This window comes from Oncorhynchus mykiss, chromosome 12 (genome assembly GCF_013265735.2).
Source record: "Oncorhynchus mykiss isolate Arlee chromosome 12, USDA_OmykA_1.1, whole genome shotgun sequence".
NCBI classification, from domain to species: Eukaryota; Metazoa; Chordata; class Actinopteri; order Salmoniformes; family Salmonidae; genus Oncorhynchus; species Oncorhynchus mykiss.
In genome coordinates, this window is record NC_048576.1 from 99,262,856 (window position 1) to 99,285,456 (window position 22,601).

The 22,601-nt window shown below is 43.4% G+C and overlaps 1 protein-coding gene across 6 annotated transcripts in view; it reads left to right on the forward strand.

The window, feature by feature from the left end:
* Window positions 1–22,601, forward strand: part of LOC110538844 (tubulin-specific chaperone D-like) — a 133,987-nt gene that overhangs the window by 73,971 nt on the left and 37,415 nt on the right. For all 6 annotated transcript variants that reach the window (XM_036939481.1, XM_036939482.1, XM_036939483.1 and 3 more), the window contains exons 19-27: window positions 14,051–14,131; window positions 14,881–14,954; window positions 15,578–15,695; window positions 16,920–16,980; window positions 17,276–17,298; window positions 17,475–17,569; window positions 18,561–18,637; window positions 21,029–21,110; window positions 21,251–21,369. In XM_036939481.1, coding sequence (XP_036795376.1) covers window positions 14,051–14,131; window positions 14,881–14,954; window positions 15,578–15,695; window positions 16,920–16,980; window positions 17,276–17,298; window positions 17,475–17,569; window positions 18,561–18,637; window positions 21,029–21,110; window positions 21,251–21,369 — 730 coding nt within the window. The remainder of the gene's footprint in view (window positions 1–14,050; window positions 14,132–14,880; window positions 14,955–15,577; window positions 15,696–16,919; window positions 16,981–17,275; window positions 17,299–17,474; window positions 17,570–18,560; window positions 18,638–21,028; window positions 21,111–21,250; window positions 21,370–22,601) is intronic.

Sequence of the window (22,601 nt, forward strand, 5' to 3'; positions counted from 1 at the left end):
CCTGGTGGTAGTAGTCTACCTGGTGGTAGGAGTCTACCTGGTGGTAGTAGTCTACCTGGTGGTAGGAGTCTACCTGGTGGTAGTAGTCTACCTGGTGGTAGTAGTCTACCTGGTGGTAGTAGTCTACCTGGTGGTGGTAGGAGTCTACCTGGTGGTGGTAGGAGTCTACCTGGTGGTGGTAGGAGTCTACCTGGTGGTGGTAGGAGTCTACCTGGTGGTGGTAGGAGTCTACCTGGTGGTGGTAGGAGTCTACCTGGTGGTGGTAGGAGTCTACCTGGTGGTGGTAGGAGTCTACCTGGTGGTAGTAGGAGTCTACCTGGTGGTGGTAGGAGTCTACCTGGTGGTGGTAGGAGTCTACCTGGTGGTGGTAGGAGTCTACCTGGTGGTGGTAGGAGTCTACCTGGTGGTAGTAGTCGACCTGGTGGTGGTAGGAGTCTACCTGGTGGTGGTAGGAGTCTACCTGGTGGTGGTAGGAGTCTACCTGGTGGTGGTAGGAGTCTACCTGGTGGTGGTAGGAGTCTACCTGGTGGTGGTAGGAGTCTACCTGGTGGTAGTAGTCGACCTGGTGGTAGTAGTCGACCTGGTGGTGGTAGGAGTCTACCTGGTGGTAGGAGTCTACCTGGTGGTGGTAGGAGTCTACCTGGTGGTAGTAGTAGTCTACCTGGTGGTAGTAGTCGACCTGGTGGTAGGAGTCGACCTGGTGGTAGTAGTAGTCTACCTGGTGGTGGTAGGAGTCTACCTGGTGGTGGTAGGAGTCTACCTGGTGGTGGTAGGAGTCTACCTGGTGGTGGTAGGAGTCTACCTGGTGGTGGTAGGAGTCTACCTGGTGGTGGTAGGAGTCTACCTGGTGGTGGTAGGAGTCTACCTGGTGGTAGTAGTCGACCTGGTGGTGGTAGGAGTCGACCTGGTGGTGGTAGGAGTCGACCTGGTGGTGGTAGGAGTCTACCTGGTGGTGGTAGGAGTCGACCTGGTGGTGGTAGGAGTCTACCTGGTGGTGGTAGGAGTCTACCTGGTGGTAGGAGTCTACCTGGTGGTAGGAGTCTACCTGGTGGTAATAGTCTACCTGGTGGTAATAGTCTACCTGGTGGTAGGAGTCTACCTGGTGGTAGTAGTAGTCTACCTGGTGGTAGTAGTCGACCTGGTGGTAGGAGTCTACCTGGTGGTAGTAGTAGTCTACCTGGTGGTAGTAGTAGTCTACCTGGTAGTAGGAGTCTACCTGGTGGTAGTAGGAGTCTACCTGGTGGTAGTAGGGGTCTACCTGGTGGTAGTAGGAGTCTACCTGGTGGTAGTAGGAGTCTACCTGGTGGTAGTAGTAGTCTACCTGGTGGTAGGAGTCTACCTGGTGGTAGGAGTCTACCTGGTGGTAGTAGTCTACCTGGTGGTAGTAGTCTACCTGGTGGTAGGAGTCTACCTGGTGGTAGGAGTCTACCTGGTGGTAGGAGTCTACCTGGTGGTAGTAGTCTACCTGGTGGTAGTAGGAGTCTACCTGGTGGTAGTAGGAGTCTACCTGGTGGTAGTAGTAGTCTACCTGGTGGTAGTAGTCTACCTGGTGGTAGGAGTCTACCTGGTGGTAGTAGTAGTCTACCTGGTGGTAGGAGTCTACCTGGTGGTGGTAGTAGTCTACCTGGTGGTAGTAGTCTACCTGGTGGTAGTAGTCTACCTGGTGGTAGTAGTAGTCTACCTGGTGGTAGGAGTCTACCTGGTGGTGGTAGTAGTCTACCTGGTGGTAGTAGTCTACCTGGTGGTAGGAGTCTACCTGGTGGTAGGAGTCTACCTGGTGGTAGTAGTAGTCTACCTGGTGGTAGGAGTCTACCTGGTGGTGGTAGTAGTCTACCTGGTGGTAGTAGGAGTCTACCTGGTGGTAGGAGTCGACCTGGTGGTGGTAGGAGTCTACCTGGTGGTAGGAGTCGACCTGGTGGTGGTAGGAGTCTACCTGGTGGTAGGAGTCTACCTGGTGGTAGGAGTCTACCTGGTGGTAGTAGTAGTCTACCTGGTGGTAGTAGTAGTCTACCTGGTGGTAGTAGGAGTCTACCTGGTGGTAGTAGGAGTCTACCTGGTGGTAGTAGGAGTCTACCTGGTGGTAGTAGGAGTCTACCTGGTGGTAGTAGGAGTCTACCTGGTGGTAGGAGTCTACCTGGTGGTGGTAGTAGTCTACCTGGTGGTAGTAGTCTACCTGGTGGTAGGAGTCTACCTGGTGGTAGGAGTCTACCTGGTGGTAGTAGTAGTCTACCTGGTGGTAGGAGTCTACCTGGTGGTGGTAGTAGTCTACCTGGTGGTGGTAGGAGTCTACCTGGTGGTAGGAGTCTACCTGGTGGTGGTAGGAGTCTACCTGGTGGTAGGAGTCGACCTGGTGGTGGTAGGAGTCTACCTGGTGGTAGGAGTCTACCTGGTGGTAGGAGTCTACCTGGTGGTAGGAGTCTACCTGGTGGTAGGAGTCTACCTGGTGGTAGTAGTCTACCTGGTGGTAGTAGTAGTCTACCTGGTAGTAGTAGTCTACCTGGTGGTAGTAGGAGTCTACCTGGTGGTAGTAGGAGTCTACCTGGTGGTAGTAGGAGTCTACCTGGTGGTAGTAGGAGTCTACCTGGTGGTGGTAGGAGTCTACCTGGTGGTAGGAGTCTACCTGGTGGTAGTAGTCTACCTGGTGGTGGTAGTAGTCTACCTGGTGGTAGGAGTCTACCTGGTGGTAGGAGTCGACCTGGTGGTGGTAGGAGTCTACCTGGTGGTAGGAGTCTACCTGGTGGTAGTAGTTGTCTACCTGGTGGTAGTAGTCTACCTGGTGGTAGTAGTCTACCTGGTGGTAGTAGGAGTCTACCTGGTGGTAGTAGGAGTCGACCTGGTGGTAGGAGTCTACCTGGTGGTGGTAGGAGTCTACCTGGTGGTGGTAGGAGTCTACCTGGTGGTGGTAGGAGTCTACCTGGTGGTAGTAGTCTACCTGGTGGTAGTAGTCTACCTGGTGGTAGTAGTCGACCTGGTGGTAGGAGTCGACCTGGTGGTAGGAGTCTACCTGGTGGTAGGAGTCTACCTGGTGGTAGTAGTCTACCTGGTGGTAGGAGTCTACCTGGTGGTAGTAGTCTACCTGGTGGTAGTAGTCTACCTGGTGGTAGTAGTCTACCTGGTGGTAGTAGTCTACCTGGTGGTAGGAGTCTACCTGGTGGTAGTAGTCTACCTGGTGGTAGTAGTCTACCTGGTGGTAGTAGTCTACCTGGTAGTAGGAGTCTACCTGGTGGTGGTAGGAGTCTACCTGGTGTTAGTAGTAGTCTACCTGGTGGTAGTAGTCTACCTGGTGGTAGGAGTCTACCTGGTGGTAGTAGTCTACCTGGTGGTAGTAGTCGACCTGGTGGTAGGAGTCTACCTGGTGGTAGGAGTCTACCTGGTGGTGGTAGGAGTCTACCTGGTGGTAGTAGTCTACCTGGTGGTAGTAGTCTACCTGGTGGTAGGAGTCTACCTGGTGGTAGTAGTAGTCTACCTGGTGGTAGTAGTCAACCTGGTGGTAGGAGTCTACCTGGTGGTGGTAGTAGTCTACCTGGTGGTGGTAGGAGTCTACCTGGTGGTAGTAGTCTACCTGGTGGTAGTAGGAGTCTACCTGGTGGTGGTAGGAGTCTACCTGGTGGTGGTAGGAGTCTACCTGGTGGTGGTAGGAGTCTACCTGGTGGTGGGAGTCTACCTGGTGGTAGTAGTCTACCTGGTGGTAGTAGTCTACCTGGTGGTAGGTGTCTACCTGGTGGTGGTAGTCTACCTGGTGGTAGGAGTCTACCTGGTGGTGGTAGTAGTCTACCTGGTGGTGGTAGGAGTCTACCTGGTGGTGGTAGGAGTCTACCTGGTGGTGGTAGTAGTCTACCTGGTGGTGGTAGTAGTCTACCTGGTGGTGGTAGTCTACCTGGTGGTGGTAGTAGTCTACCTGGTGGTAGGAGTCTACCTGGTGGTGGTAGGAGTCTACCTGGTGGTGGTAGGAGTCTACCTGGTGGTGGTAGGAGTCTACCTGGTGGTGGTAGTAGTCTACCTGGTGGTGGTAGTCTACCTGGTGGTGGTAGTCTACCTGGTGGTGGGAGTCGACCTGGTGGTGGGAGTCGACCTGGTGGTGGGAGTCGACCTGGTGGTGGGAGTCTACCTGGTGGTGGGAGTCTACCTGGTGGTAGGAGTCTACCTGGTGGTGGTAGTCTACCTGGTGGTAGTAGTCTACCTGGTGGTAGGAGTCTACCTGGTGGTAGGAGTCTACCTGGTGGTAGTAGTCTACCTGGTGGTGGTATTCTACCTGGTGGTAGGAGTCTACCTGGTGGTAGTAGCCTACCTGGTGGTGGTAGGAGCCTACCTGGTGGTGGTAGGAGTCTACCTGGTGGTAGTAGTCGACCTGGTGGTAGTAGTCGACCTGGTGGTAGTAGTCTACCTGGTGGTGGTAGTAGTCTACCTGGTGGTGGTAGTAGTCTACCTGGTGGTGGTAGTAGTCTACCTGGTGGTAGGAGTCTACCTGGTGGTGGTAGGAGTCTACCTGGTGGTGGTAGTAGTCTACCTGGTGGTGGTAGTAGTCTACCTGGTGGTAGGAGTCTACCTGGTGGTGGTAGTAGTCTACCTGGTGGTGGTAGTAGTGTACCTGGTGGTACAGTGCCTTGCGAAAGTATTCGCCCCCCTTGAACTTTGCGACCTTTTGCCACATTTCAGGTTTCAAACATAAAGATATAAAACTGTATTTTTTTGTGAAGACTCAACAACAAGTGGGACACAATCATGAAGTGGAACGACATTTATTGGATATTTCAAACTTTTTTAACCAATCAAAAACTGAAAAATTGGGCGTGCAGAATTATTCAGCCCCCTTAAGTTAATACTTTGTAGCGCCACCTTTTGCTGCGATTACAGCTGTAAGTCGCTTGGGGTATGTCTCTATCAGTTTTGCACATCGAGAGACTGACATTTTTTCCCATTCCTCCTTGCAAAACAGCTCGAGCTCAGTGAGGTTGGATGGAGAGCATTTGTGAACAGCAGTTTTCAGTTCTTTCCACATATTCTCGATTGGATTCAGGTCTGGACTTTGACTTGGCCATTCTAACGCCTGGATATGTTTATTTTTGAACCATTCCATTGTAGATTTTGCTTTATGTTTTGGATCATTGTCTTGTTGGAAGACAAATCTCCGTCCCAGTCTCAGGTCTTTTGCAGACTCCATCAGGTTTTCTTCCAGAATGGTCCTGTATTTGGCTCCATCCATCTTCCCATCAATTTTAACCATCTACCCTGTCCCTGCTGAAGAAAAGCAGGCCCAAACCATGATGCTGCCACCACCATGTTTGACAGTGGGGATGGTGTGTTCAGCTGTGTTGCTTTTACGCCAAACATAACGTTTTGCATTGTTGCCAAAAAGTTCAATTTTGGTTTCATCTGACCAGAGCACCTTCTTCCACATGTTTTGTGTGTCTCCCAGGTGGCTTGTGGTAAACTTTAAACAACACTTTTTATGGATATCTTTAAGAAATGTCTTTCTTCTTGCCACTCTTCCATAAAGGCCAGATTTGTGCAATATACGACTGATTGTTGTCCTATGGACAGAGTCTCCCACCTCAGCTGTAGATCTCTGCAGTTCATCCAGAGTGATCATGGGCCTCTTGGCTGCATCTCTGATCAGTCTTCTCCTTGTATGAGCTGAAAGTTTAGAGGGACGGCCAGGTCTTGGTAGATTTGCAGTGGTCTGATACTCCTTCCATTTCAATATAATCGCTTGCACAGTGCTCCTTGGGATGTTTAAAGCTTGGGAAATCTTTTTGTATCCAAATCCGGCTTTAAACTTCTTCACAACAGTATCTCGGACCTGCCTGGTGTGTTCCTTGTTCTTCATGATGCTCTCTGCGCTTTTAACGGACCTCTGAGACTATCACAGTGCAGGTGCATTTATACGGAGACTTGAGTACACACAGGTGGATTGTATTTATCATCATTAGTCATTTAGGTCAACATTGGATCATTCGGAGATCCTCACTGAACTTCTGGAGAGAGTTTGCTGCACTGAAAGTAAAGGGGCTGAATAATTTTGCACGCCCAATTTTTCAGTTTTTGATTTGTTAAAAAAGTTTGAAATATCCAATAAATGTCGTTCCACTTCATGATTGTGTCCCACTTGTTGTTGAATCTTCACAAAAAAATACAGTTTTATATCTTTATGTTTGAAGCCTGAAATGTGGCAAAAGGTCGCAAAGTTCAAGGGGGCCGAATACTTTCGCAAGGCACTGTAGTAGTAGTCTACCTGGTGGTGGTAGTAGTCAACCTGGTGGTGGTAGTAGTCAACCTGGTGGTGGTAGTAGTCTACCTGGTGGTGGTAGTAGTCTACCTGGTGGTGGTAGTAGTCTACCTGGTGGTGGTAGGAGTCTACCTGGTGGTGGTAGGAGTCTACCTGGTGGTGGTAGTAGTCTACCTGGTGGTGGTAGTAGTCTACCTGGTGGTGGTAGTAGTCCACCTGGTGGTGGTTGGAGTCTACCTGGTGGTGGTAGGAGTCTACCTGGTGGTAGTAGTCGACCTGGTGGTGGTAGTAGTCTACCTGGTGGTAGGAGTCTACCTGGTGGTAGTAGTAGTCTACCTGGTGGTGGTAGGAGTCTACCTGGTGGTGGTAGGAGTCTACCTGGTGGTAGGAGTCTACCTGGTGGTGGTAGGAGTCTACCTGGTGGTGGTAGGAGTCTACCTGGTGGTGGTAGGAGTCTACCTGGTGGTGGTAGGAGTCTACCTGGTGTTATACTACCCAGAACCACAGAACATAGCTGTACCATCTGGCCTCAAATGGAGCCTGCCACTTATATTGTAGAAGTATTATTTTTGTAAAGGAGTGTGCATAGGGACATGTCCTTTATGTTGAACCAGGGACGTTTTCTCCTCTTCTCAATGCATCGCTGACGTCTCGGGTATCTGAGCTGTCAAAGCCCTGCCTCTCTGTAGAATGTGACTGTCCCCATAGGTGCCCTATTCTCTACCGGCCCTTGTTTAACGTAGTGCACTAGAATGTCATTTCAGACTCAGCCCTGCCTCTCTGTAGAATGTGACTGTCCTCATCCTAATCCTATGAGTGACGTCTCTACCGCCACCTAGACTGTCAGAGGAAACATTCCTCCCACATCATAGAGTAAAACCTGTTAAAGAATGTAGCCTCGGGGGAGACCCACTACACTTCTGACTGCAGAAGCAGATTACTGTTGAGGCCCAAGATGTTGTTTACTTCCTCAACAATCTGACAATATGTTCTGTAGGCTGACGCTGAATGTTGTTGTAAAAGGAGCCTTCAAATAGCTGTGTCTAGTACTGTAGTTAGTTAGCTGGGTCCGGTACTGTAGTTAGTTAGCTGGGTCCGGTACTGTAGTTAGTTAGCTGGGTCCGGTACTGTAGTTAGTTAGCTGGGTCCAGTACTGTAGTTAGTTAGCTGGGTCCAGTACTGTAGATTAGTTAGCTGGGTCCAGTACTGTAGTTAGTTAGCTGGGTCCAGTACTGTAGATTAGTTAGCTGGGTCCGGTACTGTAGTTAGTTAGTTGGGTCCGGTACTGTAGTTAGTTAGCTGGGTCCGGTACTGTAGATTAGTTAGTTAGCTGGGTCCGGTACTGTAGTTAGTTAGTTAGCTGGGTCCGGTACTGTAGTTAGTTAGTTAGCTGGGTCCGGTACTGTAGTTAGTTAGCTGGGTCCGGTACTGTAGTTAGTTAGCTGGGTCCGGTACTGTAGTTAGTTAGCTGGGTCCGGTACTGTAGATTAGTTAGTTAGCTGGGTCCGGTACTGTAGATTAGTTAGTTAGCTGGGTCCGGTACTGTAGATTAGTTAGTTAGCTGGGTCCGGTACTGTAGATTAGTTAGTTAGCTGGGTCCGGTACTGTAGTTAGTTAGCTGGGTCCAGTACTGTAGATTAGTTAGCTGGGTCCGGTACTGTAGATTAGTTAGCTGGGTCCGGTACTGTAGTTAGTTAGTTGGGTCCGGTACTGTAGTTAGTTAGCTGGGTCCGGTACTGTAGATTAGTTAGTTAGCTGGGTCCGGTACTGTAGTTAGTTAGTTAGCTGGGTCCGGTACTGTAGATTAGTTAGCTGGGTCCGGTACTGTAGATTAGTTAGCTGGGTCCGGTACTGTAGTTAGTTAGCTGGGTCCGGTACTGTAGTTAGTTAGCTGGGTCCGGTACTGTAGTTAGTTAGCTGGGTCCGGTACTGTAGTTAGTTACCTGGGTCCGGTACTGTAGTTAGTTAGCTGGGTCCGGTACTGTAGTTAGTTAGTTGGGTCTGGTACTGTAGTTAGTTAGTTAGCTGGGTCCGGTACTGTAGTTAGTTAGCTGGGTCCGGTACTGTAGTTAGTTAGTTGGGTCCGGTACTGTAGATTAGTTAGCTGGGTCCGGTACTGTAGTTAGTTAGTTGGGTCCGGTACTGTAGTTAGTTAGCTGGGTCCGGTACTGTAGATTAGTTAGTTAGCTGGGTCCGGTACTGTAGTTAGTTAGTTAGCTGGGTCCGGTACTGTAGATTAGTTAGCTGGGTCCGGTACTGTAGTTAGTTAGCTGGGTCCGGTACTGTAGTTAGTTAGCTGGGTCCGGTACTGTAGTTAGTTAGCTGGGTCCGGTACTGTAGTTAGTTAGCTGGGTCCGGTACTGTAGTTAGTTAGCTGGGTCCGGTACTGTAGATTAGTTAGCTGGGTCCGGTACTGTAGTTAGTTAGTTGGGTCCGGTACTGTAGTTAGTTAGTTGGGTCCGGTACTGTAGTTAGTTAGTTGGGTCCGGTACTGTAGTTAGTTAGCTGGGTCCGGTACTGTAGTTAGTTAGCTGGGTCCGGTACTGTAGTTAGTTAGCTGGGTCCGGTACTGTAGTTAGTTAGCTGGGTCCGGTACTGTAGTTAGTTAGCTGGGTCCGGTACTGTAGTTAGTTAGTTAGCTGGGTCCATTACTGTAGTTAGTTAGCTGGGTCCGGTACTGTAGTTAGTTAGCTGGGTCCGGTACTGTAGATTAGTTAGCTGGGTCCGGTACTGTAGTTAGTTAGCTGGGTCCGGTACTGTAGATTAGTTAGCTGGGTCTGGTACTGTAGATTAGTTAGCTAGTGAACTGTTGTGTAAAACCCATTTATGTTGTCGCACCAATACTAGTCTCAAATGCCTCTTTTATTTTGATTTCCCCCACAAAGCCGACCGTTGTTCACCCTGTTATAACATAACCTGTAGTAGTTATAACATTACCTGTAATAGTAGTAGTTATAACATTACCTGTAGTAGTAGTTATAACATTACCTGTAGTAGTAGTAGTAGTAGTTATAACATTACCTGTAGTAGTAGTAGTTATAACATTACCTGTAGTAGTAGTCGTTATAACATTACCTGTAGTAGTAGTAGTAGTTATAACATTACCTGTAGTAGTAGTAGTAGTAGTAGTAGTAGTAGTAGTAGTAGTAGTAGTAGTAGTAGTTATAACATTACCTGTAGTAGTAGTTGGTATAACATTACCTGTAGTAGTAGTAGTTATAACATTACCTGTAGTAGTAGTTGGTATAACATTACCTGTAGTAGTAGTTGGTATAACATTACCTGTAGTAGTAGTTGGTATAACATTACCTGTAGTAGTAGTTGGTATAACATGACCTGTAGTAGTAGTAGTAGTAGTAGTTGGTATAACATTACCTGTAGTAGTAGTAGTAGTTGTAACATTACCTGTAGTAGTAGTTGGTATAACATGACCTGTAGTAGTAGTAGTAGTAGTAGTAGTAGTAGTAGTAGTAGTAGTTGGTATAACATTACCTGTAGTAGTAGTTGTTATAACATTACCTGTAGTAGTAGTAGTTATAACATTACCTGTAGTAGTAGTTGTTATAACATTACCTGTAGTAGTAGTTGGTATAACATTACCTGTAGTAGTAGTTGTTATAACATTACCTGTAGTAGTAGTTGTTATAACATTACCTGTAGTAGTAGTAGTAGTAGTAGTAGTAGTAGTAGTAGTAGTAGTAGTTATAACATTACCTGTAGTAGTAGTTGGTATAACATTACCTGTAGTAGTAGTTGGTATAACATTACCTGTAGTAGTAGTTGGTATAACATTACCTGTAGTAGTAGTTGGTATAACATTACCTGTAGTAGTAGTTGGTATAACATGACCTGTAGTAGTAGTAGTAGTAGTAGTAGTAGTAGTAGTAGTTATAACATTACCTGTAGTAGTAGTTGGTATAACATTACCTGTAGTAGTAGTTGGTATAACATTACCTGTAGTAGTAGTAGTAGTAGTAGTAGTAGTAGTAGTAGTAGTAGTAGTAGTAGTTATAACATTACCTGTAGTAGTAGTTGGTATAACATTACCTGTAGTAGTAGTTGGTATAACATGACCTGTAGTAGTAGTAGTAGTAGTAGTAGTAGTAGTAGTAGTAGTAGTTATAACATTACCTGTAGTAGTAGTTGGTATAACATTACCTGTAGTAGTAGTTGGTATAACATTACCTGTAGTAGTAGTAGTAGTAGTAGTAGTAGTAGTAGTAGTAGTAGTAGTTATAACATTACCTGTAGTAGTAGTAGTTATAACATTACCTGTAGTAGTAGTAGTAGTAGTAGTAGTAGTAGTAGTAGTAGTTATAACATTACCTGTAGTAGTAGTTGGTATAACATTACCTGTAGTAGTAGTTGGTATAACATTACCTGTAGTAGTAGTAGTAGTAGTAGTAGTTATAACATTACCTGTAGTAGTAGTTGGTATAACATTACCTGTAGTAGTAGTTGGTATAACATTACCTGTAGTAGTAGTAGTAGTAGTAGTAGTAGTAGTAGTTATAACATTACCTGTAGTAGTAGTAGTTATAACATTACCTGTAGTAGTAGTAGTAGTAGTTGTTAAAACATTACCTGTTGTAGTAGTTGTTATAACATTACCTATAGTAGTAGTTGCTATAACATTACCTATAGTAGTAGTTGTTATAACATTACCTGTAGTAGTAGTTGTTATAACATTACCTGTAGTAGTAGTAGTAGTAGTTGTAACATTACCTGTAGTAGTAGTTGGTATAACATTACCTGTAGTAGTAGTAGTTATAACATTACCTGTAGTAGTAGTAGTAGTAGTAGTAGTAGTAGTAGTAGTAGTAGTAGTTATAACATTACCTGTAGTAGTAGTTGGTATAACATTACCTGTAGTAGTAGTTGGTATAACATTACCTGTAGTAGTAGTAGTAGTAGTAGTAGTAGTAGTAGTAGTAGTAGTTATAACATTACCTGTAGTAGTAGTTGGTATAACATTACCTGTAGTAGTAGTTGGTATAACATTACCTGTAGTAGTAGTTGGTATAACATTACCTGTAGTAGTAGTAGTAGTAGTAGTAGTAGTAGTAGTAGTTGTTATAACATTACCTGTAGTAGTAGTAGTTATAACATTACCTGTAGTAGTAGTAGTAGTAGTAGTAGTAGTAGTAGTAGTTATAACATTACCTGCAGTAGTAGTTGGTATAACATTACCTGTAGTAGTAGTAGTTATAACATTACCTGTAGTAGTAGTAGTAGTAGTAGTAGTAGTAGTAGTAGTTATAACATTACCTGCAGTAGTAGTTGGTATAACATTACCTGTAGTAGTAGTTGGTATAACATTACCTGTAGTAGTAGTAGTAGTAGTAGTAGTAGTAGTAGTAGTAGTAGTAGTAGTAGTAGTAGTTATAACATTACCTGTAGTAGTAGTTGGTATAACATTACCTGTAGTAGTAGTAGTAGTAGTAGTAGTAGTAGTTGGTATAACATTACCTGTAGTAGTAGTTGGTATAACATTACCTGTAGTAGTAGTAGTAGTAGTAGTAGTAGTAGTAGTAGTAGTTATAACATTACCTGTAGTAGTAGTTGGTATAACATTACCTGTAGTAGTAGTTGGTATAACATTACCTGTAGTAGTAGTAGTAGCAGTAGTAGTAGTAGTAGTAGTAGTAGTAGTAGTAGTTATAACATTACCTGTAGTAGTAGTTGGTATAACATTACCTGTAGTAGTAGTAGTTATAACATTACCTGTAGTAGTAGTAGTTATAACATTACCTGTAGTAGTAGTTGGTATAACATTACCTGTAGTAGTAGTTGGTATAACATTACCTGTAGTAGTAGTAGTAGTAGTAGTAGTAGTAGTAGTAGTAGTAGTAGTAGTAGTAGTAGTTATAACATTACCTGTAGTAGTAGTAGTTATAACATTACCTGTAGTAGTAGTAGTAGTAGTAGTAGTAGTAGTAGTAGTAGTAGTTATAACATTACCTGTAGTAGTAGTTGGTATAACATTACCTGTAGTAGTAGTTGGTATAACATTACCTGTAGTAGTAGTAGTAGTAGTAGTAGTAGTAGTAGTAGTAGTAGTAGTAGTTATAACATTACCTGTAGTAGTAGTTGGTATAACATTACCTGTAGTAGTAGTTGGTATAACATTACCTGTAGTAGTAGTAGTAGTAGTAGTAGTAGTTATAACATTACCTGTAGTAGTAGTAGTTATAACATTACCTGTAGTAGTAGTAGTAGTAGTAGTTGTTAAAACATTACCTGTTGTAGTAGTTGTTATAACATTACCTATAGTAGTAGTTGCTATAACATTACCTATAGTAGTAGTTGTTATAACATTACCTGTAGTAGTAGTTGTTATAACATTACCTGTAGTAGTAGTAGTAGTAGTTGTAACATTACCTGTAGTAGTAGTTGGTATAACATTACCTGTAGTAGTAGTAGTTATAACATTACCTGTAGTAGTAGTAGTAGTAGTAGTAGTAGTAGTAGTAGTAGTAGTTATAACATTACCTGTAGTAGTAGTTGGTATAACATTACCTGTAGTAGTAGTTGGTATAACATTACCTGTAGTAGTAGTAGTAGTAGTAGTAGTAGTAGTAGTAGTAGTTATAACATTACCTGTAGTAGTAGTTGGTATAACATTACCTGTAGTAGTAGTTGGTATAACATTACCTGTAGTAGTAGTAGTAGTAGTAGTAGTAGTAGTTATAACATTACCTGTAGTAGTAGTAGTTATAACATTACCTGTAGTAGTAGTAGTAGTAGTAGTTGTTAAAACATTACCTGTTGTAGTAGTTGTTATAACATTACCTATAGTAGTAGTTGCTATAACATTACCTATAGTAGTAGTTGTTATAACATTACCTGTAGTAGTAGTTGTTATAACATTACCTGTAGTAGTAGTAGTAGTAGTTGTAACATTACCTGTAGTAGTAGTTGGTATAACATTACCTGTAGTAGTAGTAGTTATAACATTACCTGTAGTAGTAGTAGTAGTAGTAGTAGTAGTAGTTATAACATTACCTGTAGTAGTAGTTGGTATAACATTACCTGTAGTAGTAGTTGGTATAACATTACCTGTAGTAGTAGTAGTAGTAGTAGTAGTAGTAGTAGTAGTAGTAGTAGTTATAACATTACCTGTAGTAGTAGTTGGTATAACATTACCTGTAGTAGTAGTTGGTATAACATTACCTGTAGTAGTAGTTGGTATAACATTACCTGTAGTAGTAGTAGTAGTAGTAGTAGTAGTAGTAGTAGTAGTAGTAGTTGTTATAACATTACCTGTAGTAGTAGTAGTTATAACATTACCTGTAGTAGTAGTAGTAGTAGTAGTAGTAGTAGTAGTAGTAGTAGTTATAACATTACCTGCAGTAGTAGTTGGTATAACATTACCTGTAGTAGTAGTAGTTATAACATTACCTGTAGTAGTAGTAGTAGTAGTAGTAGTAGTAGTAGTAGTTATAACATTACCTGCAGTAGTAGTTGGTATAACATTACCTGTAGTAGTAGTTGGTATAACATTACCTGTAGTAGTAGTAGTAGTAGTAGTAGTAGTAGTAGTAGTAGTAGTAGTAGTTATAACATTACCTGTAGTAGTAGTTGGTATAACATTACCTGTAGTAGTAGTAGTAGTAGTAGTAGTAGTAGTAGTAGTTGGTATAACATTACCTGTAGTAGTAGTTGGTATAACATTACCTGTAGTAGTAGTAGTAGTAGTAGTAGTAGTAGTAGTTATAACATTACCTGTAGTAGTAGTTGGTATAACATTACCTGTAGTAGTAGTTGGTATAACATTACCTGTAGTAGTAAAATAGTAATAACCTCTTGCCTTGTTCCCTTCAGTGTTTACATCGCCAGTTTCCCAGAATACACCAGGCCCATGATCGACCACTTGGTAGCCATGAAGATCAACCACTGGGACGGGTAAGGGCCTTTCCTGTCCTCATGTCCTTTACACTTTGATCAAATACTTTCAAACACCGTACTTGATTTAGTTTTCCCGTTACCATGGATCCAATGGAATAGTCCCAGAAGCTAAACCAATGGAATAGTCCCAGAAGCTAAACCAATGGAATAGGCCCAGAAGCTAAACCAATGCAATAGGCCCAGAAGCTAAACCAATGGAATAGGCCCAGAAGCTAAACCAATGGAATAGCCCCAGAAGCTAAACCAATGGAATAGCCCCAGAAGCTAAACCAATGGAATAGTCCCAGAAGCTAAACCAATGGAATAGTCCCAGAAGCTAAACCAATGGAATAGCCCCAGAAGCTAAACCAATGGAATAGTCCCAGAAGCTAAACCAATGGAACAGTCCCAGAAGCTAAACCAATGGAATAGTCCCAGAAGCTAAACCAATGGAATAGTCCCAGAAGCTAAACCAATGGAATAGTCCCAGAAGCTAAACCAATGGAATAGTCCCAGAAGCTAAACCAATGGAATAGTCCCAGAAGCTAAACCAATGGAATAGTCCCAGAAGCTAAACCAATGGAATAGTCCCAGAAGCTAAACCAATGGAACAGTCCCAGAAGCTAAACCAATGGAATAGTCCCAGAAGCTAAACCAATGGAATAGGCCCAGAAGTTGGTACTGTGTGTAGCCTGTTAGAGTAGAAGCCGTTCTATGTAATGGAGAAAGAGGAATTCTCCTCTGCTTGTGTATCTGTTGTTTTGCAGGGTGATTCGACAGCTAGCGACAAAGGCTTTGCATAATCTGACGCCTCAAGCACCTGATTATATGGCCACAACAGGTGAGCTATGTCATTGGTCCTGTTCCCTACCTGCTCTAACACAACACATTGTCTTACTGTGGAATGGACTGGGTGTGTTCATCTGTAGTCACTGTTCCCTACCTGCTCTAACACAACACATTGTCTTAATGTGGAATGGACTGGGTGACATTCATCTGCAGTCACTGTTGTTGAACACATAATAATGGGGTGGCAGAGCGTTGGACTAGTAACCGGAAGGTTGCAAGTTCAAACCCCCGAGCTGACAAGGTACAAATCTGTCGTTCTGCCCCTGAACAAGGCAGTTAACCCACTGTTCCCCGGTAGGCCGTCATTGAAAATAAGAATTTGTTCTGAACTAACTTGCCTAGTTAAATAAAGGTAAAATAAAATAGAGAACACACAGAGAGAGGTCAAAGGGCAATAGGCCAGATTTGAAACTGTGGCGATATCATAGACGTGTACCGGAGGCTGTGTCATTACAGGCAGACCAGCCTGGCCACAAATCATGCAGGTTATATTCAAATAAATGAACCAGACACACACACCTGTGCAGACTCTTGATGTTCTTGCAAAGAATAAAAAGACACATAAAATAATTGAGTTAAAATGACTATTTTATATTTTGATGGTTGTATTTTCAGTTATGCCTCAGCTGCTGCCCATAGCGCTGGGCATTGATCTCCACAGTCGCCACGGCGCCATTCTGGCATCTGCCGAGATCAGCCACGCCCTCTACAAGCTGGCCAATCAGAACAACAGGTACTGCCACCTCACCTCTCAACCAGCCAATCACACTATTGGCCGTAACTTATAGGAAAACCACATGAACGTTGTTGTTTTGTAAATAATCCGTCCGCAATGACAGCTTTTGTTTGGCACATCTGAGCGATCTGTTTCTGCAGGGTGTGTTCATCTGTAGTCACTGTTCACCTACCTGCTGTAAACACAACACGTTGTCTTACTGTGGAATGAACTGGGTGTGTTCATCTTTAGTCACTGTTCACCTACCTGCTGTAAACACAACACGTTGTCTTACTGTGGAATGAACTGGGTGTGTTCATCTGTAGTCACTGTTCACCTACCTGCTGTAAACACAACACGTTGTCTTACTGTGGAATGGACTGGGTGTGTTCATCTGTAGTCACTGTTCACCTACCTGCTGTAAACACAACACGTTGTCTTACTGTGGAATGAACAGTTGAATAACATGAGAATAAAAACATAAGGAAACCCTCACACTGCTCTGGAGAGTATCACTGCTCTTTAATAAGCTTTACGAACCGGTCTCATACGTAGAGAAACCCTCACACTGCTCTGGAGAGTATCACTGCTCTTTAATAAGCTTTACGAACCGGTCTCATACGTAGAGAAACCCTCACACTGCTCTGGAGAGTATCGCTGCTCTTTACGAACCGGTCTCATACGTAGAGAAACCCTCACACTGCTCTGGAGAGTATCACTGCTCTTTAATAAGCTTTACGAACCGGTCTCATACGTAGAGAAACCCTCACACTGCTCTGGAGAGTATCACTGCTCTTTACGAACCGGTCTCATACGTAGAGCTTATTAAAGAGCAGTGTGTGGGTTTCTCTGTTTTGCGGCAGGGTAGCCTAGTGGTTAAGAGCGTTGGACTAGTAACCGGAAGGTTGCAAGTTCAAACCCCCTGAGCTGACAAGGTACAAATCTGTAGTTCTGCCCCTGAACAGGCAGTTAACCCACTGTTCCTAGGCCGTCATTGAAAATAAGAATTTGTTCTTAACTGACTTGCCTGGTTAAATAAAGGTTAAATAAATAAAAAATATCAACACATGATTTGACTTCCTGATTTGACTGAAGCCCTTGGCTCCTATAAAGTCATAAGTCATTGACCGTCTCTATCTCTCTTGTAGACCCGGCTGTGTGTGAGATATGTACTGTCTGGGGGATGTTAAACATTTCTGTTGTTCGCTGTGGACAGTAAAATTGTATTGTACTGGATTGTAGACCGGTGACAGAGCTCATCTCTTCAGACTGTGTGGATGGACTCAAGAGCATTCACCAGAGGGTTAGTTCACTTCTCGCTTGTTACTCTCTCTCTTTCTCTCTGTCTCTCACTACCCCCCCCCCCCCCCGTCTGTCTCTCACTACCCCCCCGTCTGTCTCTCACTACCCTCCATCTGTCTCTCTCTCTCTCTCTCCTTCAATGTCTTTTCACTCACATACATATTGTCTCAAGTGTTGACCATTCACCTGAGTCAGTTGTACCAACATAGGTACCTGTTAATGTTGTGTTTTAAAGTTGTAAATCACCAGTCTGTTCGTCTCTAAACATGTCGTCATGTGTTTGTTTTGTCTTCCAGCTATTTGACAGAAAGCAGTACAGGTCAGCACTGTTACTTTCCACATTTTACTCATTCTTTTATAGACTGTTTCAGATTATTATTATTATTATTATTTATTTATTTATTTTGAAATGGAATGCCTCTTTAAGGTTTCAGACCAATATGTTGTGCGACCTCAACAAATCTTTGTTGTTGTTGTTGTGTCCTGTCTGTGTAGGGGTTTTGGTGGTGAGCTGATGAGGCCTGCAGTCTGTTCTCTCATTGAGAACATGTCCCTCTCCAAGATGCCGTTCAAGGACGACCCCGTCATCAGTGAGTTTTCACATCGGTGATATTCAGACCGTAGCTGAATGATTACTCCAGCTAGCAGGGTTCCCCAATAGATGACCCACGGGCCAAATTCATCCCCCCCGGGGGATTTGATGTGTTTTCAGAGATGGGATAATAATGGACAAACCACATCCTACCGTTAGAGCCAGGAGGGACAGTACTGACACGTTGTAACAGAGTTAACCCCTGGCAGTGTCTGTACTGTTCAGACCACTGACACGTCATAACAGAGTTAACCCTGTCTGTTTCAGCTGGCTGGTAGTGTCTGTACTGTGTCTGTTTCAGCTGCCTGGCAGTGTCTGTACTGTTCAGACCACTGACACGTCAAAACAGAGTTAACCCTGTCTGTTTCAGCTGGCTGGTAGTGTCTGTACTGTGTCTGTTTCAGCTGCCTGGCAGTGTCTGTACTGTTCAGACCACTGACACGTCAAAACAGAGTTAACCCTGTCTGTTTCAGCTGGCTGGTAGTGTCTGTACTGTGTCTGTTTCAGCTGCCTGGTAGTGTCTGTACTGTTCAGACCACTGACACGTCATAACAGAGTTAACCCTGTCTGTTTCAGCTGGCTGGTAGTGTCTGTACTGTGTCTGTTTCAGCTGCCTGGCAGTGTCTGTACTGTTCAGACCACTGACACGTCAAAACAGAGTTAACCCTGTCTGTTTCAGCTGGCTGGTAGTGTCTGTACTGTGTCTGTTTCAGCTGCCTGGCAGTGTCTGTACTGTTCAGACCACTGACACGTCATAACAGAGTTAACCCTGTCTGTTTCAGCTGGCTGGTAGTGTCTGTACTGTGTCTGTTTCAGCTGCCTGGTAGTGTCTGTACTGTTCAGACCACTGACACGTCATAACAGAGTTAACCCTGTCTGTTTCAGCTGGCTGGTAGTGTCTGTACTGTGTCTGTTTCAGCTGCCTGGTAGTGTCTGTACTGTTCAGACCACTGACACTTCATAACAGAGTAAACCCCTGTCTGTTTCAGCTGGCTGGCAGTGGCTGATAGACGACACCTTGAAGAGCCTCCACCTCATCTCACCTGGACCGAGGGACGGTATCAAGGTACAGTACAGCATTCTACATCCTTTTCCCCCTAACCACTAAACCTAACCATTACCTTAACCCTAACCACTAACCCTAACCATTACCTTAACCCTAACCACTAAACCTAACCATTACCTTAACCCTAACCACTAAACCTAACCATTACCTTAACCCTAACCACTAAACCTAACCATTACCTTAACCCTAACTGTTAAACCTAACCACTAAACCTAACCATTACCTTAACCCTAACTGTTAAACCTAACCATTACCTTAACCCTAACTGTTAAACCTAACCCCTAACCCTAACCATTACCTTAACCCTAACTGTTAAACCTAACCTTAACCCTAACCTTAACCCTAACCACTAACCCTAACCATTTCCTTAACCCTAACCACTAAACCTAACCATTACCTTAACCCTAACCACTAACCCTAACCATTACCTTAACCCTAACTGTTAAACCTAACCACTAAACCTAACCATTACCTTGACCCTAACTGTTAAACCTAACCATTACCTTAACCCTAACTGTTAAACCTAACCACTAACCCTAACCATTACCTTAACCCTAACTGTTAAACCTAACCCTAACCTTAACCCTAACCACTAACCCTAACCATTTCCTTAACCCTAACTGTTAAATCTAACCCCTAACCCTAACCATTACTTTAACCCTAACTGTTAAACCTAACCCCTAATTTTAACCGTAATTCTAAGCCTAACCTCTAAGCCTAAAAAAGCCTTTTTGTCCGAATGTTCCTTGTTTTACTATCCTTGTGATTACACACACACACACACACACACACACACACACACACACACACACACACACACACACCCCATATTGTGAAATTGCTTTTTTGTGGGATTTACATTGTACAGTCCTTTGGAAAGTATTCAGACCCCTTGACTTTCCCCACATTTTGTTACTTTACAGCCTTATTCTAATATTGATTAAATATTTTTTGTTCCTCATCAAATCTACGCACAATACCCCATAATGACAAGGCAAAAACTTTTTTTGCTAATTTATTAAAAATAAAAAACTTTACCCAGTACTTTGTTGAAGCACCTTTGGCAGCGATTACAGCCTCAAGTCTTCTTGGGTATGAGGCTACAAGCTTGGCACGCCTGTATTTGGGGAGTTTCTCCCATTCTGCTCTGCAGATCCTCTCAAGCTCTGTCAGGTTGGATGGGGAGCGTCGCTGCACAGCTATTTTCAGGTCTCTCCAGAGATGTTCGATCAGGTTCAAGTCCGGGCTCTGGCTGGGCCACTCAAGGACATTCAGAGACTTGTCCCAAAGCCACTCATGCCTTGTCTTGGCTGTGTGTTTAGGGTCGTTGTCCTGTTGGAAGGTGAACTGTTGCCCCAGTCTGAGGTCCTGAGCGCTCTGGAGCAGGTTTTCATCAAGTGTCTCTCTGTACTTTGCTCCGTTCATCTTTGACTCAATCCTGACTAGTCTCCCAGTCCATGCCGATGAAAAACATCCCCACAACAGGATTCTGCCACCACCATGCTTCACCGTAGGGATGGTGCCAGGTTTCCCCCAGACGTGAAGCTTGGCATTCAGGCCAAAGAGTTTAATCTTGGTTTCATCAGACCAGAGAATCTTGTTTCTCATGGTCTGAGAGTCTTTAGGTGCCTTTTGGCAAATTCCAAGCGGGCTGTCATGTGCCTTTCACTGAGGAGCGGCTTCCATCTGGTCACTCTAACATAAAGGCCTGATTGATGGAGTGCTGCAGAGATGGTTGTCCTTCTGGAAGGTTCTCCCATCTCCACAGAGGAACTCTGGAGCTCTGTCAGAGTGACCATCACCTTCTTCCCAGATTGCTCAGTTTGGCCGGGAAGCCAGTTCTAGGAAGAGTCTTGAGGGTTCCAAACTTCTCCTATTTAAGAATGATGGCGACCACTTTGTTCTTGGAAACCTTCAATGCTACACAGTTTTTTTGGTACCCTTCCCCAGATTTTTGTGGCTCGACACAATCCTGTCTCGGAGCTCCATGGAGAATTCCTTCAACCTCATGGCTTGGTTTTTGCTCTGACGTGCACTGTCAACTGTGGGACCTTATATAGACAGGTGTGTGCCTTTCCAAATGATGACCAATCAAGTGAATTTACTACCAGTGGGCTCCAATTAAACATCTCAAGGATGATCAATGGAAACAGGATGCAGCTGAGCAAAATGTCAAGTCTCATAGCAAAGGGTCTGAATACTTATTTAAATATGACATTTAAGTTAAAAATATATATATATAAATTTGCTAACATTTCTAAAAACCTGTTTTTGCTTTGTCAGTATGAGGTATTGTGTTTAGATTGCTGAGGATTTTTATTTATTTAATACATTTTAGAGTAAGGCTGTAACATAACAAAATGTGGAAAAATGTGGTCCTCCCCCCTATAGGAGGCAGCGGTGTCAGCCCTGGCAGCTCTGTGTGAGCAGTACTACCAGCCCCAGCCAGGCATGGCTGACCCCCAGATGCAGGGTGAGTAGCACTGTACCAGGGGTCAGGGAGCGCCATTAGAATGCTTCATAAAAACTAGCCATACCTAACACAGGTGTGTGTGTGTGTCTGTGTGTGTGTGTCTGTGTGTGTGTGTGTGTGTGTGTGTTTTCTTTGTGTAGAGGTCCTGGTGTCCCAGTATATAGCAGGGTTAAAGAGTACAGAGGTATTGACCCGATGTGGCAGTGCACTGGCCCTGGGTTCTCTACCAAGGTTCATGATCCATGGAAAACTACACCAGGTACTGTACACCTGTTAGTTAATAACACCTGTTAGTTAATACCACTACACCTGTTAGTTAATATCACCTGTTAGTTAATAACACCTGTTAGTTAATACCACTACACCTGTTAGTTAATATCACCTGTTAGTTAATAACACCTGTTAGTTAATAACACATGTTAGTTAATAACACCTGTTAGTTAATAACACATGTTAGTTAATACAACTACACCTGTTAGTTAATAACACCTGTTAGTTAATTACACTACACCTGTTAGTTAACACTACACCTGTTAGTTAATAACACCTGTTAGTTAATTACACTACACCTGTTAGTTAATAACACTACACCTGTTAGGTAATAACACCTGTTAATAACACTACACCTGTTAGTTAATAACACCTGTTAGTTAATAACACTACACCTGTTAGTTAACACTACACCTGTTAGTTAATAACACCTGTTAGTTAATTACACTACACCTGTTAGTTAATAACACTACACCTGTTAGGTAATAACACCTGTTAATAACACTACACCTGTTAGTTAATAACACCTGTTAGTTAATAACACTACACCTGTTAGTTAACACTACACCTGTTAGTTAATAACACCTGTTAGTTAATTACACTACACCTGTTAGTTAATAACACCTGTTAGTTAATACCACTACACCTGTTAGTTAATAACACCTGTTAGTTAATAACACTACACCTGTTAGTTAATATCACCTGTTAGTTAATAACACCTGTTAGTTAATAACACTACACCTGTTAGTTAATACCACTACACCTGTTAGTTAATAACACCTGTTAGTTAATACCACTACACCTGTTAGTTAATAACACCTGTTAGTTAATACCACTACACCTGTTAGTTAATAACACCTGTTAGTTAATTACACTACACCTGTTAGTTAATAACACTACACCTGTTAGGTAATAACACCTGTTAGTTAATAACACTACACCTGTTAGTTAATAACACCTGTTAGTTAATAACACCTGTTAGTTAATAACACTACACCTGTTAGTTAATACCACTACACCTGTTAGTTAATAACACCTGTTAGTTAATTACACTACACCTGTTAGTTAATAACACCTGTTAGTTAATACCACTACACCTGTTAGTTAATAACACCTGTTAGTTAATAACACTACACCTGTTAGTTAATAACACTACACCTGTTAGTTAATAACACTACACCTGTTAGGTAATAACACTACACCTGTTAGTTAATAACACCT